At 46.0% G+C, this 17,500-nt stretch overlaps 1 protein-coding gene across 2 annotated transcripts in view; it reads right to left on the bottom strand.

Moving 5' to 3' along the window:
- LOC307131847 (transcription initiation factor TFIID subunit 4) overlaps nucleotides 1-17,500 on the bottom strand; it is a 168,359-nt gene that overhangs the window by 94,695 nt on the left and 56,164 nt on the right. For both annotated transcript variants that reach the window (XM_079825820.1, XM_079825821.1), the window contains 3 exons: nucleotides 15,969-16,138; nucleotides 7,845-7,975; nucleotides 2,664-2,789 (listed from right to left, as the gene is read on the bottom strand). In XM_079825820.1, coding sequence (XP_079681946.1) covers nucleotides 2,664-2,789; nucleotides 7,845-7,975; nucleotides 15,969-16,138 — 427 coding nt within the window. The remainder of the gene's footprint in view (nucleotides 1-2,663; nucleotides 2,790-7,844; nucleotides 7,976-15,968; nucleotides 16,139-17,500) is intronic.

Here is a 17,500-nt window from a genome sequence, read left to right as displayed (position 1 = left end):
GTTACATTTTATTTGACTTCAAATGGCGAAAATGTTTTCGTTAACTATAATAACCCTGCACTAAAGGTTTATTTACATTAAGAGTGACAAAGCAAGGAAAATCCCAGATGAATTTCCGACTTGTCATGACCTAAAAGAGAAGAAACGTCTATTCTCATACCTGAACGAAAGTGAATCACACTATGTTCTTGCAATTAACTTTAATAATTGCCAAATTCAGGCATCTGATAATGACTACATTTACTTAATTTCATGCAAAATACCTGGAATGATGCTTATAAACATGGTGTGTTATAAAAACCTGGTCACACTTTAGTCTAGGGTCCAATTCTCACTATTAACTATGACTTTTGCCTCAATAAACTCCTAATAACTGCTTATTAATAGTTAGTACGGTAGTTTTAAGTAGGATTAAGGGATGTAGAATATGATCATACATTAATATGTGCTTTATAAGTACTAATATATAGCCAATATCCTAGTAATATGCATGCTAATAAACAACTAGTTCATAGTGAAAATTGGACTTAAAGACGGTAATATTTCAATAATTTAACACCACATTTGCATGTTCACGGTTCTTTGATATCGGTTAATGGTCACATGACATGCCGGTAAACACGTTTTATTTAAAACTTCATTCTTTGTTTTAATTTTACATGTTTATGATTTAATTAATTACTAACTTTTCATCTATTCATGAACCCAAGTACACTGCATTTTTAATGTTCATTGATTTATGGGTCCTAATAATCGATCTAGAGATCAGGGGAACTAATGGCCGATAAAATGGCAATAAATAAACATCATACAATTTAATAATGCCACTAATTTCACTACGCAGAAATAGATTTTAGAACTGACACAAGCGAACTAATTTAGTAGTGACGCTAGGGATGTGCCCCCACCAATATCCAGTGACACTGATTTGTCCCAATTTGTTGTTATATATTTATATATAACCACTGTTGTCCGATTTTGTCTTGTGATTTTAATGTATTATTTAACCAGGAAACATCTCATTTAGATAAAAAAATTACGAATCCTGGTACACAAACGGTTAATTGATTCACGGCTCATGAACCCACATCGCTAAACTGATTGAATTAGTTTATTCTTTGTAACTTGTGAGAGGCCGTAGTTACTTTTGGTAGTTCGAAGTGACAAAGCTCCTCCGAAACCTAGATGCGGTAAGGAAGGGAGAAATGAACAGTTCTGTGCACGAAAATACAGGGCAAAACGCGTCACATATTGATTCAGGGACAGTTTGTGTGTGTGTGTGTCAGATGGGCAGGTTTAGAGGTAGGGTTAGTGTGTGTGTGTGTGTGTGTGTGTGTGTGTGTGTGTGTGTGTGTGTGTGTGTGTGTGTGTGTGTGTGTGTGTGTGTGTGTGTGTGTGTGTGTGTGTGTGTGTGTGTGTGTGTGATCCTGAGGGTGTGTGTGTGATGGACAGGTTTAGGGGTAGGGTTAGTGTGTGTGTGTGTGATGGACAGGTTTAGGGGTAGGGTTAGTGTGTGTGTGTGTGTGTGTGTGTGTGTGTGTGTGTGTGTGTGGGTGTGTGTGTGTGTGATCCTGAGGGTGTGTGTGTGATGGACAGGTTTAGGGGTAGGGTTAGTGTGTGTGTGTGATGGACAGGTTTAGGGGTAGGGTTAGTGTGTGTGTGTGTGTGTGTGTGTGTGTGTGTGTGTGTGTGTGTGTGTGTGTGTGTGTGTGTGTGTGTGTGTGTGTGTGTGTGTGTGTGTGTGTGTGTGTGTGTGTGTGTGAGAAAGTGTGTGTGAGAAAGTGTGTGTGTGTGTGTGTGTGTGTGTGTGTGTGTGTGTCTGTGTGTGTGTCTGTGTGTGTGTGTGTGTGTGTGTGTGTGTGATGGACAGGTTTAGGGGTAGGGTTAGTGTGTGTGTGTGTGTGTGTGTATGTGTGTGTGTGTGTGTGTGTGTGTGTGTGTGTATGTGTGTATGATGGGCAGGTTTAGGAGAAGGGTTTGTGTGTGTGTGTGTGTGTGTGTGTGTGTGTGTGTGTGTGTGTGTGATGGACAGGTTTAGGGGTAGGGTTAGTGTGTGTGTGTGTGTGTGTGTGTGTGTGTGTGTGTGTGTGTGTGTGTGTGTGTGTGTGTGTGTGTGTGTGTGTGTGTGTGTGTGTGATGGACAGGTTTAGGGGTAGGGGTAGGGTTAGTGTGTGTGTGTGTGTGTGTGTGTGTGTGTGTGTGTGTGTGTGTGTGTGTGTGTGTGTGTGTGTGTGTGTGTGTGTGTGTGTGTGTGTGTACGTGTACGTGTGTGTGTGTGTGTGTGTGTGTGTGTGTGTGTGTGTGTGTGTGTGTGTGTGTGTGTGTGTGTGTGTGTGTGTGTGGACAATATTGATGTGAAACGTTATCACAACAGTTAATGTCTGTTATTCAAAAAGCAAGGAACAATACATCTGTGACATTATATAATTAATGAATTAACATATTGTTAAGGCCAATATAGACTAAAAACCACCATCCTGTTAATTTCCTGAATCCTCAGCTTCCTTTCAAAATCAAACCTACACCCTTGAATAATATTAAAGCGAATAAGCGTGGGGGATCTGGCTCGTTTATTTGTCCAGTTTGCAGCAAGGTGAAGGATTTCTGAGCTTCTCCAGCTGAGATCCCGTCATTAGCGTTTGTGTGAGGATCTGAGAGATTACCTTCGCTGCTCGGAGGAGAATCTCTCGCTCTCGCTCATCTTTCCTCTGCTTCTCCATCCGTTCCAACTGCTCGAAAAACTTGAGCTGCGAACGCACATCAGTCGCCTGCTCGTACCACTCGTCTTCCTGAAGAGACACAGAGAGAAAGAGGTCATGAGGCGTTTAACCAAAAGTTCTGATGCTCGTAAACACATTTTAACTTATTTATGAGTGTTTATTATGACTCAATCGTGATGAAAACCTTCGTATTAGGCAGGTGAGACGGAAGTTTACGGGACTGACGCAAAAAACATGTTTACTTCAGAATGCGACCTCGATTGTTTTGTGCACTTCCTGCGCTATCCTTGCTTCTTTTCATTTTCTGACAAGCTCGTCTCTCCTCTCATCCCTGTCTCCATCTCTCCTGTCCTTTGTTGGCTATGAAGTCAGGACGATCTTGTTTTTTGCTGATGTCAACAGAGTTTCTTCACACGGGCGCACACGGCTCATTTATAAACCAGCGCGCGGAGAGAGGCAGACGCAAACCAACAAAACAAAAAAGCCACAACACACACCAAACAGAAAAACAAAAAAACAAAACATGCGTCCGTGACAGCTTTCCTCTCCGTTAAACTACTCGCCATGTACACAAATAAACAGCTTTTAAACAGCTCCGCCACCTGCTTTTCCTCCTTTGTTGGTTTGTTTTGTTCATCTTGGGTTCCCGTTAATGCGAGGCTCTTGAACGAGCGCTGCTCTGTGCGGATAAAGCATGTGTTGGACTCTCTGGCTGTGGGTTTGAATATTGAATTGTTTACCTGGCTGCTTCTGTCTCTTTGTCATTTATGTGCCCAAAAGTTTCCACTTCAACAGCAGTATTTCAGCAACACTTTACAATACGATTGTGTGTGTTAAAGAGTTAGTTCACTCAAAAATGATAATCCTGTCGAACTCACCCTCATGTCGTTCCAAACCCGTAAGACTTTCGTTCATCTTTGGAACAGAAATGAAGATATTTTTGAAGAGATTTCTGTCCCTCAACTTAAAGCTACGCAACTACCAATTTATCAAAAAATTCATAAATATATTGCAAATCGAATGCATATGAATTGAGCGATTAAGTCCAAATTTTATGAAGAGACACGATCGCTTTATATGATGAACAGATTTAATTTAGGCTTTTATTCATATATAAACATTGATCATGTAAGCTCAAATGTGATGCGTAACACGATTATAAACCTCATTGGTTCTCGCGGAAGCTCAAACGTGATGCGTAACACGAGAATTACCTCATTGGTTCTCGCTGAGGCTCAAATGTGATGCGTAACACGAGAATGAACCTCATTGGTTCTCGCTGAAGCTCAAATGTGATGCGTAACACGAGAATGAACCTCATTGGTTCTCGCTGAAGCTCAAACGTGATGCGTAACACGAGAATGAACCTCATTGGTTCTCGCTGAGGCTCAAATGTGATGCGTAACACGAGAATGAACCTCATTGGTTCTCGCGGAAGCTCAAACGTGATGCGTAACACGAGAATGAACCTCATTGGTTCTTGCAGAAGCTCAATCGTGATACGTAACACGAGAATGAACCTCATTGGTTCTTGCAGAAGCTCAATCGTGATGCGTAACACGAGAATGAACCTCATTGGTTCTCGCTGGAGCTCAAACGTGATGCGTAACACGAGAATGAACCTCATTGGTTCTAGCTGAAGCTCAATCGTGATAAGTAACACGAGAATGAACCTCATTGGTTCTTGCAGAAGCTCAATCGTGATGCGTAACACGAGAATGAACCTCATTGGTTCTTGCAGAAGCTCAATCGTGATGCGTAACACGAGAATGAACCTCATTGGTTCTTGCAGAAGCTCAAACGTGATGCGTAACACGAGAATGAACCTCATTGGTTCTTGCAGAAGCTCAAACGTGATGCGTAACATGAGAATGAACCTCATTGGTTCTTGCAGAAGCTCAATCGTGATGTGTAACACGAGAATGAACCTCATTGGTTCTCGCTGAAGCTCAATCGTGATGCGTAACACGAGAATTAACCTCATTGGTTCTAGCTGAAGCTCAAACGTGATGCGTAACATGAGAATGAACCTCATTGGTTCTTGCAGAAGCTCAATCGTGATGCGTAACACGAGAATGAACCTCATTGGTTCTCGCTGAAGCTCAATCGTGATGCGTAACACGAGAATGAACCTCATTGGTTCTCGCTGAAGCTCAATCGTGATGCGTAACACGAGAATGAACCTCATTGGTTCTCGCTGAAGCTCAATCGTGATGCGTAACACGAGAATGAACCTCATTGGTTCTCGCTGAAGCTCAAACGTGCTGCGTAACACGAGAATGAACCTCATTGGTTCTCGCTGAAGCCCAAACGTGCTGCGTAACACGAGAATTAACCTCATTGGTTCTCGCTGAAGCTCAATCGTGCTGCGTAACACGAGAATTAACCTCATTGGTTCTCGCAGAAGCTCAATCGTGATGCGTAACACGAGAATTAACCTCATTGGTTCTCGCTGAAGCTCAAACGTGATGCGTAACACGAGAATGAACCTCATTGGTTCTCGCTGAAGCTCAAACGTGCTGCGTAACACGAGAATGAACCTCATTGGTTCTCGCTGAAGCCCAAACGTGCTGCGTAACACGCGAATGAACCTCATTGGTTCTTGCTGAAGCCCAAACGTGATGCGTAACACGAGAATGAACCTCATTGGTTCTTGCTGAAGCTCAAACGTGATGCGTAACACGAGAATGAACCTCATTGGTTCTTGCTGAAGCTCAAACGTGATGCGTAACACGAGACTGAACCTCATTGGTTCTTGCTGGAGCTCAAATGTGACGCGTAACACGAGAATGAACCTCATTGGTTCTTGCTGAAGCTCAAACGTGATGCGTAACACGCGAATGAACCTCATTGGTTCTTGCTGAAGCTCAAACGTGATGCGTAACACGAGAATGAACCTCATTGGTTCTCGCTGAAGCTCAAACGTGCTGCGTAACACGAGAATGAACCTCATTGGTTCTCGCTGAAGCCCAAACGTGCTGCGTAACACGCGAATGAACCTCATTGGTTCTTGCTGAAGCCCAAACGTGATGCGTAACACGAGAATGAACCTCATTGGTTCTTGCTGAAGCTCAAACGTGATGCGTAACACGAGAATGAACCTCATTGGTTCTTGCTGAAGCTCAAACGTGATGCGTAACACGCGAATGAACCTCATTGGTTCTTGCTGAAGCTCAAACGTGATGCGTAACACGAGAATGAACCTCATTGGTTCTTGCTGAAGCTCAAACGTGATGCGTAACACGCGAATGAACCTCATTGGTTCTTGCTGAAGCTCAAACGTGATGCGTAACACGCGAATGAACCTCATTGGTTCTTGCTGAAGCTCAAACGTGATGCGTAACACGAGAATGAACCTCATTGGTTCTTGCTGAAGCTCAAATGTGATGCGTAACACGAGAATGAACCTCATTGGTTCTTGCTGAAGCTCAAATGTGATGCGTAACACGAGAATGAACCTCATTGGTTCTTGCTGAAGCTCAAATGTGATGCGTAACACGAGAATGAACCTCATTGGTTCTTGCTGAAGCTCAAACGTGATGCGTAACACGCAAATGAACCTCATTGGTTCTTGCTGAAGCTCAAACGTGATGCGTAACACGAGAATGAACCTCATTGGTTCTTGCTGAAGCTCAAATGTGATGCGTAACACGAGAATGAACCTCATTGGTTCTTGCTGAAGCTCAAATGTGATGCGTAACACGAGAATGAACCTCATTGGTTCTTGCTGAAGCTCGATCGTGATGCGTAACACGAGAATGAACCTCATTGGTTCTTGCTGAAGCTCAAACGTGATGCGTAACACTCGAATGAACCTCATTGGTTCTTGCTGAAGCTCAAACGTGATGCGTAACACGCGAATGAACCTCATTGGTTCTTGCTGAAGCTCAAACGTGATGCGTAACACGAGAATGAACCTCATTGGTTCTTGCAGAAGCTCAAACGTGATGCGTAACACGAGAATGAACCTCATTGGTTCTTGCAGAAGCTCAAACGTGATGCGTAACACAAGAAAGAGCCTCATTGGTTCTTGCAGAAAGGCAGCTGCTAGTGTGTTCCAGTGGTTGTTAGGGCATTGATAGGTGGTTTCTAGAGTGTTCAAGATGGTTTATAGGGCATTTTGGGTGGTTGCTTAGGTGTTGTTATGTGGTTGCTAGTGTATTCAAGGTGGTTGCTAGGGAGTTGTTAGGGCATCACTAGGCAGCTGCTAGTGTGCTCCAGTGGTTGTTAGGGCATTGTCAGGTGGTTTCTAGAGTGTTCAAGATGGTTTATATGGCATTCTGGGTGGTTGCTATGTGGTTGATAGTGTATTCAAGGTGGTTGCTAGGGAGTTGTTAGGGCATCACTAGGCATGTGCTAGATTGTTCCAGTGGTTGTTAAGGCATTGCTAGGTGGTTTGTAGAGTGTTCACAATGGTTTAAAGGGCATTCTGGGCGGTTGCTTAGGTGTTGCTTAGGTGGTTGATAGTGAAATCACGGTGGTTGCTAGGGCGTGCTAGGGCATCACTAGGCAGCTGCTAGTGTGCTCCAGTGGTTGTTAGGCATTGCTAGGTGGTTTCTAGAGTGTTCAAGATGGTTTATAGGGCATTCTGGGTGGTTGTTTAGGTGTTGCTATGTGGTTGCTAGTATATTCAGGGTGGTTGCTAGGGCATCACTAGGCAGCTGCTAGTGTGCTCCAGTGGTTGTTAGGGCATTGCTAGGTGGTTTCTAGAGTGTTAAAGATGGTTTATAGGGCATTCTGGGTGGTTGCTTAGGTGTTGTTATGTGGTTGCTAGTGCATTCACGGTGGTTGCTAGAGTGTTCCAGTGGTTGTTAGGGCATTGCATACACAAATAAACAAATGAATAAATACCCAATGCATGACTAATGTTAACATACTGTATAGAACTTCATGTAAAGTGTTTATAAAAAAATAATTGTTTCTCTCTCTTCAAATCTGATGTTTTCACAGATATTTTAAGTGTTAAACAGCAAATGATTTTCATGTTAATGATTGAATTAGTGAGCAGATGAATGAAACAGTGTGTGTTTGTGACACTAAAACGATGTTTGTGTCATTTGTAGGAAAACTATTTACAGCAGCACAGAATACAAGCCTCTCTTAAGCCCTGATCCCGTCCCGTACCTTACACGAGTCCATTCTGTGCTGGGCGATGGACGAAACCTTCTCCAGCACTGTCCGTAATCTGGACTGGGTGGCGTGAGAAATGAAGTTCACAGCCTCCAGCGGTACATCCGTCACTCCAAACTTCTTAGCTGAAACAAGAAAGACGCAGATGCAGATGTTATGAAAATATCAGCAATCAAACAAAACACATCACCACGCAGATGTTTGGAAGGAAGTCCAGCAAGAGAAAATTACATCTGTCCTATCTTATAAATCCTCCACAAAAAGGTCCAATGTGTGTTGAGAAAATAAAGGGTTGTTATGGTGAACTGACACGACCTGCACTTAAAACACAAATATGCTGAGAGGTTTTGCTGCTTCTGTGGCTCATTTTCAAACCTGATTTCCTGAAGTTTCCGAAAAATGAGTTTGGATGAGCCTCTGTGGTTTGGAAGGTCAGCAAACCTGATCCAACCACCCAGAAGAGCTCAGGAGACTTAAACAAGCAACTTTGTCTCAGTTGTTTCTCCTAACATTTCTTAGACAGACACAATGTCATACACTAAATTAGAGCTTATTAAAAAAAAATCAAGCCCGGGCCGACACATTAACTGTAATTATGAGCCCGATTTAAAGCCGACCATTTTTTAATACGTGGGCGTTCTGACAAGAACGAGCCTGTAATGGTGATGATACACAGGTCAACTTTTGAGCAATGTTACTGGGCAACCAGGTAAGACACAGGGCCCATGACCGATCTAAAGTATCCAGATAGTAATTTGTTGCCCATTCCCAATGGGAAAGTGGCCAAGCAACATTGCTCAAAAAAGTTGCCCCATGTGTCATCACCTTCAGGAGCAAAGCGGACCGGTGTGATGCTCAGCTAAATAATCCACTCTATACCATACTCACACACACTTATATACACCCAAACACACACAAATGTACTCACACACTCATGAACCGCTCCCCGGTAAAACAACTTTCACTCAAATCCCGCTCAGACATGACATTTATCTGTACTGCATACTTGTTGTAGACATTAAACAATGTATTTTGTTTAATATTTATGTTTAAATATTATAATGTTATTTTTATAATGCCCGAGGATAGTGGCAGGAAATATCGGCCCGAAGATAGTGGGGGGAAATATCGGCCAGACCCGGCCCGAAGATGGTGGCGGGATATATCGGCCTGACCCGGCCTGACCCGGCCCAAAGATAGTGGCGGGAAATATCGGCCTGACCCGGCCTGACCCGGCCCAAAGATAGTGGCGGGAAATATCGGCCTGACCCGGCCCGATGATAGTGGTGGGAAATATCGGCCTGACCCGGCCCAAAGATAGTGGCGGGAAATATCGGCCTGACCCGGCCTGACCCGGCCCAAAGATAGTGGCGGGAAATATCGGCCCGACCTGGCCCGATGATAGTGGTGGGAAATATCGGCCTGACCCGGCCCGAAGATGGTGGCGGGATATATCGGCCTGACCCGGCCCAAAGATAGTGGCGGGAAATATCGGCCCGACCTGGCCCGATGATAGTGGTGGGAAATATCGGCCAGACCCGGCCCGAAGATGGTGGCGGGATATATCGGCCTGACCCGGCCTGACCCGGCCCAAAGATAGTGGCGGGAAATATCGGCCTGACCCGGCCTGACCCGGCCCAAAGATAGTGGCGGGAAATATCGGCCCGACCTGGCCCGATGATAGTGGCGGGAAATATCGGCCTGACCCGGCCCAAAGATAGTGGCGGGAAATATCGGCCTGACCCGGCCCAAAGATAGTGGCGGGAAATATCGGCCCGACCCGGCCCGAGGATAGTGGTGGGAAATATCGGCCCGACCTGGCCCGATGATAGTGGTGGGAAATATCGGCCCGCGGATAGTGGCAGGAAATATAGGCCCGACCCGGCCCGCGGATAGTGGCAGGAAATATAGGCCCGACCCGGCCCGAGGATAGTGGCGGGAAATATCGGCCTGACCTGGCCCGAGGATAGTGGTGGGAAATATCGGCCCGACCTGGCCCGATGATAGTGGTGGGAAATATCGGCCCGCGGATAGTGGCAGGAAATATAGGCCCGACCCGGCCCGAGGATAGTGGCGGGAAATATCGGCCGACCCGGCCCGAAGATAGTGGCGGGAATTATCGGCCCGACCCGGCCCGAGGATAGTGGCGGGAAATATCGGCCTGACCTGGCCCGATGATAGTGGTGGGAAATATCGGCCCGCGGATAGTGGCAGGAAATATAGGCCCGACCCGGCCCGAGGATAGTGGCGGGAAATATCGGCCGACCCGGCCCGAAGATAGTGGCGGGAATTATCGGCCCAACCTGGCCCGAGGATAGTGGTGGGAAATATCGGCCCGACCTGGCCCGATGATAGTGGTGGGAAATATCGGCCCGCGGATAGTGGCAGGAAATATAGGCCCGACCCGGCCCGAGGATAGTGGCGGAAAATATCGGCCGACCCGGCCCGAAGATAGTGGCGGGAATTATCGGCCCAACCTGGCCCGATGATAGTGGTGGGAAATATCGGCCCGCGGATAGTGGCAGGAAATATAGGCCCGACCCGGCCCGAGGATAGTGGCGGGAAATATCGGCCGACCCGGCCCGAAGATAGTGGCGGGAAATATCGGCCGACCCGGCCCGAGGATAGTGGCGGGAAATATCGGCCGACCCGGCCCGAAGATAGTGGCGGGAATTATCGGCCCAACCCGGCCCGAGGATAGTGGTGGGAAATATCGGCCCGACGCGGCCCGAGGATAGTGGCGGGAAATATCGGCCTGACCCGTCCCGAGGATAGTGGCGGGAAATATCGGCCGACCCGGCCCGAGGATAGTGGCGGGAAATATTGGCCTGACCCGGCCCGAGGATAGTGGCGGGAAATATCGGGCCGACCCGGCCCGAGGATAGTGGCGGGAAATATCGGCCGACCCGGCCCGAGGATAGTGGCGGGAAATATCGGCCCGACCCGTCCCGAGGATAGTGGCGGGAAATATCGGCCCAACCTGGACCGAGGATAGTGGCGGGAAATATCGGCCGACCCGGCCCGAGGATAGTGGCGGGAAATATCGGCCAACCCGGCCCGAGGAAAGTGGCGGGAAATATCGGCCCGACCCGGCCCAAGGATAGTGCCGGGAAATATCGGCCCGACCCGGCCCGAGGAAAGTGGCGGGAAATATCGGCCCGACCCGGCCCGAGGATAGTGCCGGGAAATATCGGCCCGACCCGTCCCGAGGATAGTGGCGGGAAATATCGGCCGACCCGTCCCGAGGATAGTGGCGGGAAATATCGGCCGACCCGGCCCGAGGATAGTGGCGGGAAATATCGGCCGACCCGTCCCGAGGATAGTGGTGGGAAATATCGGCCCGACCCGTCCCGAGGATAGTGCCGGGAAATATCGGCCCGACCCGTCCCGAGGATAGTGGCGGGAAATATCGGCCGACCCGTCCCGAGGATAGTGGCGGGAAATATCGGCCGACCCGGCCCGAGGATAGTGGCGGGAAATATCGGCCGACCCGTCCCGAGGATAGTGGCGGGAAATATCGGCCGACCCGTCCCGAGGATAGTGGCGGGAAATATCGGCCGACCCGGCCCGAGGATAGTGGCGGGAAATATCGGCCGACCCGTCCCGAGGATAGTGGTGGGAAATATCGGCCCGACCCGGCCCGAGGATAGTGCCGGGAAATATCGGCCCGACCCGTCCCGAGGATAGTGGCGGGAAATATCGGCCGACCCGTCCCGAGGATAGTGGCGGGAAATATCGGCCGACCCGGCCCGAGGATAGTGGCGGGAAATATCGGCCAACCCGTCCCGAGGATAGTGGCGGGAAATATCGGCCGACCCGTCCCGAGGATAGTGGTGGGAAATATCGGCCCGACCCGTCCCGAGGATAGTGGTGGGAAATATCGGCCGACCCGGCCCGGGAAATATCGCTTTGTAGATGAATCTGAGCTCAGTCTGTGAGATTTGTGAGAAATATAAGAGATTACGAGTGTCTTTCCATCAGGAGAAGCATCTGAGAAACAAGAGCAAATGTCTCTATATCATCCGACTGCTACTGAGGAGAAACATTTGAGATTGGCGTTTCAATGTGGGATTTTTCTTCCCTTTGAAAAAGAGGAAATGGGAAAAGAAAAACAGCTCTTTCACACGAGTTGACAACTTTTACTTTTAAAGGATAATTAGTGCTGGAGTTTAAAAGAATGCTGCAAACCTTCACAGTGCTTCTATCTACAACATCCCCGTCTTTAATTTGCTATTAACATAAGTTCTCCTTCCATTGTTATTTTAAGTAAATCACACCAATTATTTAAATCAGCCGCTAAACGTGCCGAGAGTGTCCTTAATGACTCCGAATGAGATCTTAAAAGGGAACAAGTTAAAAGGAAATGCTAAAAACATCTTAGGAATGTCAAAACGAAGAGTTTCTTAAGGCCACGGCTCTTTAAAAAAAAACACAAGAAAGATTTAGATTAACTGAATAATTTCTATTTGCTCCCTGTTGATAGAGTGATGTCGGTGGTTGCTATGGTGTTCCTAGGTGGTTGCTAGGGTACTGGCAAAGACCTCTGTATGTTTGTTTGAGCATAGCTAGGTGGTTTCTAGAGTGTTCAGGATGGATAATAGGGCATTCTGGGTGGTTGCTTAGGTGTTGCTAGGTGGTTGTCTGTGTATTTAAGGTGGTTGCTAGGGCATTGCTAGGCAGCTGCTAGGGTGTTCCAGTGGTTGTTAGGGCATTGCTATGTGGATTGAGCATTTCTAGAGTGTTCGAGATGGTTAATATGGTATTCAAGGTGGTTGCTATGGCGTTGCTAGGGCATTGCTAGGCAGGTGCTAGATTGTTCCAGTGGTTGTTTGAGCATTGTTAGGTGGTTTCTATAGTGTTCAAGATGGTTAATAGGGCATTCTGGGTGGTTGCTTAGATGTTGCTAGGTGGTTGCTAGTGTATTTAAGGTGGTTGCTAGGGCATTGCTAGGCAAGTGCTAGATTGTTCCAGTGGTTATGTCATTGCTAGATGGTTTCTAGAGTGTACAAGATGGTTTATAGGGCATTATAGGTTGTTGCTTAGGTGTTGCTATGTGGTTGCTAGTGTATTTAAGGTGGTTGCTAGGGCATCGCTAGGCAGCTGCTAGATTGTTCCAGTGGTTGTTATGGCATTGTTAGGTGGTTTCTAGAGTGTACAAGATGGTTTATAAGGCATTATAGGTGGTTATTATAGGAGGTTGCTTAGGTGTTGCTAGGTGGTTGCTAGTGTAGTCAAGGTGGTTGCTATGGTGTTGCTAGGGAGGCTGCTAGGGTGTTCCAGGTTAGGGCGTTGCTAGGTGGTTTCTAGAGTGTTCAAGACGGTTTACAAGGAATTCAGGGTGGTTGCTTAGGTGTTTCTATGTGGTTGCTAGTGTATTCAAGGCAGTTGCTAGGGCGTTGCTAGGGCATCACTAGGCAGCAAAACATGAGGAGTTTTTTTAAGGCCATGGCTCTTTAAAAAAACACAAGAAAGATTTAGATGAACTGAAGAATTTCTATTTGGTCCAAAAAAAATAAAACTAATATCAAGCAGTTTTTGCAAAAGATACATTTCTTTGGTGAATCTCTTAATGTAGGTTTATTGCAATGTCATCAACTTTTCCTCCACGTCACCAATAAACAATCTGTCAGAAGAGTCAAGCTTCAGTCAGGGTTAAATTACTGATCTGACACGGGTTACATGACACACTGCAGGAGGACCGGAAATCTGCACAGACAGAGCTGGAGTCTTCATTTGGCAGTCTTGGTCCTCTCAAGGTGATATGCATGAAGTATATTTACATTTACGCATTTGGCAGATGCTTTTATTCAAAGTGACTTGCATTGCATTCAAAGTATGCTTCTTTTTTTGTTACTGATTGAGCAGGAATGCACACACAAAGCATACAATTCATGTTGACTAAAGGTAAAAGACATGACAACTGTTTAGCAAAGGCTGAACGGATGTGATCTTTGTGTACGAGGGTGAATGAGGGCATTTGTGTGCATTGAGTTTTGTTGGGTTGTGTGTGTGCCTTTCTCTCAGATTGAGCCGAGCTGGCAGGATTTGTGCCTCCCTTGGTTTTCTGTCACCTACGAGTTCTCCAGCAGCCCATCAACGACACCACACCACACCGTCGCGGCCCAGCAGGGGGCGCTTCATCCTCCTACACACACTCCTGCACCTCTGAGAAGAATTACACGTTTCTAACGCACAGCGCGCTCCCAGCGACAGCTCGATGCCAACGCTAACGCGCGGTAAAACAGAGACCCTAGGGCTTCTGACTCTTAACTGAGAGATCTAATGTGTAGCGAACAGGAGGGTGACAGAACAAGTGCTAGTTTAAACTAGTTTGTGAGGAAATAACTTTCGACGTCCTTCAGACAACCCAGAAGATTCCAGTCTGAAAATGTTGCATCAAGTGAGAGAAACCGTCCTTCATTCATCAGTAAATCAGCTTGGCTTATCGGAGATGCTGTGGCATGTCATTTGTAAACTATACAAAGCTAATCACAGAAGGAGAATCAAATGAGGTTGTTTTAAAGGGGCCATGAACTGAGAAATCAAATTTTCCTTGAGCTTTTGACATATTAGAGGTCATCATACTATAAGAATATCCTGTAAGTTTCAGAACTGAAAATTTACTCGTCAGTCCAAAGACGGCCAACATCGACTTCATCATTGCAACTTTGGCCCCGCCCACTGGCGTGTTAGTGAGATGACGAGGAGAGAAGAGCGACTAAAAATAAAATCAGTCACGATTTCGGCGCACGCTTTGCAAACTGACTTTTACGATATGGACTCGATAGTAATGCCACAACATGTAAGTAACCGTGTTAATTCTAATTCCTGATCTGAGACCAGTGATCTCACAGCGGCCAATCACAGCAGTGGGCGTTTACACAAGTCTCACAGCGGCCAATCACAGCAGTGGGCGTTTACACTGAAGTCTCACAGCGGCCAATCACAGCAGTGGGCGTTTACACTGAAGTCTCACAGCGGCCAATCACAGCAGTGGGCGTTTACACTGAAGTCTCACAGTGTCCAATCACAGCAGTGGGCGTTTACACTGAAGTCTCACAGCGGCCAATCACAGCAGTGGGCGTTTACACTGAAGTCTCACAGCGGCCAATCACAGCAGTGGGCGTTTACACTGAAGTCTCACAGCAGCCAATCACAGCAGTGGGCGTTTACACTGAAGTCTCACAGCGGCCAATCACAGCAGTGGGCGTTTACACTGAAGTCTCACAGCGGCCAATCACAGCAGTGGGCGTTTACACTGAAGTCTCACAGCGGCCAATCACAGCAGTGGGCGTTTACACTGAAGTCTCACAGCGGCCAATCACAGCAGAGGGCGTTTACACTGAAGTCTCACAGCGGCCAATCACAGCAGTGGGCGTTTACACTGAAGTCTCACAGCGGCCAATCACAGCAGTGGGCGTTTACACTGAAGTCTCACAGCGGCCAATCACAGCAGTGGGCGTTTACACTGAAGTCTCACAGCAGACACGCCCCTTCAAACACAGCATTCAAATCAGAGGCTAAAATCAGGGTAAGGAAAAATGCCTTTTATTTCTACATTTTGACAGTTTTTGAATGGTAGTGTATCTTCTGGCATATGTCGAGGAATGTTCCAGGTTAAATAAACATGTTGACAGATATTGCGGATATGATGCGAATCTAGGCAGACAAACATTCAGCTTTCATTACAAGTGCCTCTTGCAATGTGTTTTTCCTTTTGTTATTTACACAAACACGGAAGGATGAGTCGGACATTTTTCTGTGCTAATTGACTGACTTGTGCAAACCAGTTTTCCATGTTGTGACCTCTTCAACAACGTGAAAACAGTTTGAGATCTGAACCACAAATGTAAATAATAAAAACGGTCAGTGATATAGTGAGAGTTTGGTGGAACAATAAGGACACACCACACACTCCTGGTGGCCCAGAGCGACCGTGGACTGGCCTACATTTACAAGAACAGAGAACGTTTAAAAGCTCCAGGCTGTCCAGAATAACTCCATATCATCACGGAACAACGAGACGGGTTTATGTGTCCTTGTGAGAGCTTTTTATACTCATCTAAACATATATTTAGCACTGTAAACATCTGATGTATTAACGTGGAGATGCTCTACCTGTTTCCAGGATCCGCCGGTGTAACAGACCTGGCGGCAGGAAGGCCTCGTCTCTACAGGAGCGGATCTGCGTCCCCACCAGCTCAGAGTTGGTCGCTAGAATACGAGCGCTCTCTTCGTTGAGGTTCACGCCGGCCATAGACGCCACATCGTTGATGTCATCATCGTCTCTGAAATGACAGACACAAATCAAAGGCTTTCCTGTAGCTCAAACAGTAGAGCATGGCGCTAGCAACGCCAAGGTCATGGGTTCGACTCCCAGGGAAAGCAAGAACTGACAAAAAAATGTAAAATGTGTAACTTGAATGCAATGTAAGTCGCTTTGGATAAAAGCGTCTGCCAAATACATAAATGTAAATCAGGGTGATCTCACAGCACATTATTTTACTTACACAGAGCACTAATCAACACATGCATATTCAAAGCACTTGATATTGGCCAATCAGCCGCTGATGGCGACACGCAAACGTAAAAGTATTGGTGGCCAGTTAGACCACCGAAAATATGAAATATGCATTTTAACTTAAAATGTTGATTTTGCCTTGCCTACATTTTTTGATATCAACATAAAAATAAAAATTAAATACATATAAATAAACTATCTGAACAGAATGGGAATGTGGATGTGAGTAAATAAATATTAAATAAATAAAGAAGTAAATAAATAAAATAAAAATAGCTGCTGTTCATGTTCATTTTGTCAGCTACCCACATTTGTCACATGTATTATGAACAGAATCAGAATAAACACAAAATAAATAAATGTTATTTAATTTAAAAAAAAAAAAATTGTATATATATATATATATATGATCTTTGTGGTCAATTTGACCGGATTCAATGTTTAATGACTGTAAAAACATTTTTAGTTCATCTTTTTTTGGGCTTTAGATTGAATGGCTTTTCCTAATTTAATGCAGACAAACATAAACATAAAATTAACAAGATGATATTTGGATGGATGGATAAATGGATGGATGGATGGATGGATGAATAGATGGATGGATGGACGAATAGATGGATGGATGGACGAATAGATGGATGGATGGATGGATGGATGGATGGATGAATAGATGGATGGATGGATGGATGAATAGATGGATGGATGGACGAATAGATGGACGAATAGATGGATGGATGGATGGATGGATGGATGGACGAATAGATAGATGGATGGATGAATAGATGGATGGATGGACGAATAGATGGATGGATGGATGGATGGATGAATGGACAAATAGATGGATGGATGGATGGATGGATGGATGGATGGATGGATGGATGGATGGATGGACGAATAGATGGATGGATGGATGGATGAATGGACGAATAGATGGATGGATGGATGGATGAATAGATGGATGGATGGACGAATAGATGGATGGATGGATGAATGGACGAATAGATGGATGGATGGATGGATGGATGGATGGACGAATAGATGGATGGATGGATGGATGGATGGATGGATGGATGAATGAATGGACGGATGGATGAATGGACAAATAGATGGATGGATGGATGGATGGATG

This window comes from Gobio gobio, assembly GCF_949357685.1.
Source record: "Gobio gobio genome assembly, chromosome: 9".
Classification (NCBI taxonomy): Eukaryota; Metazoa; Chordata; class Actinopteri; order Cypriniformes; family Gobionidae; genus Gobio; species Gobio gobio.
The sequence above is the reverse complement of the archived record's forward strand: the minus strand, read 5'-3'. Positions and strand labels throughout refer to the sequence as shown.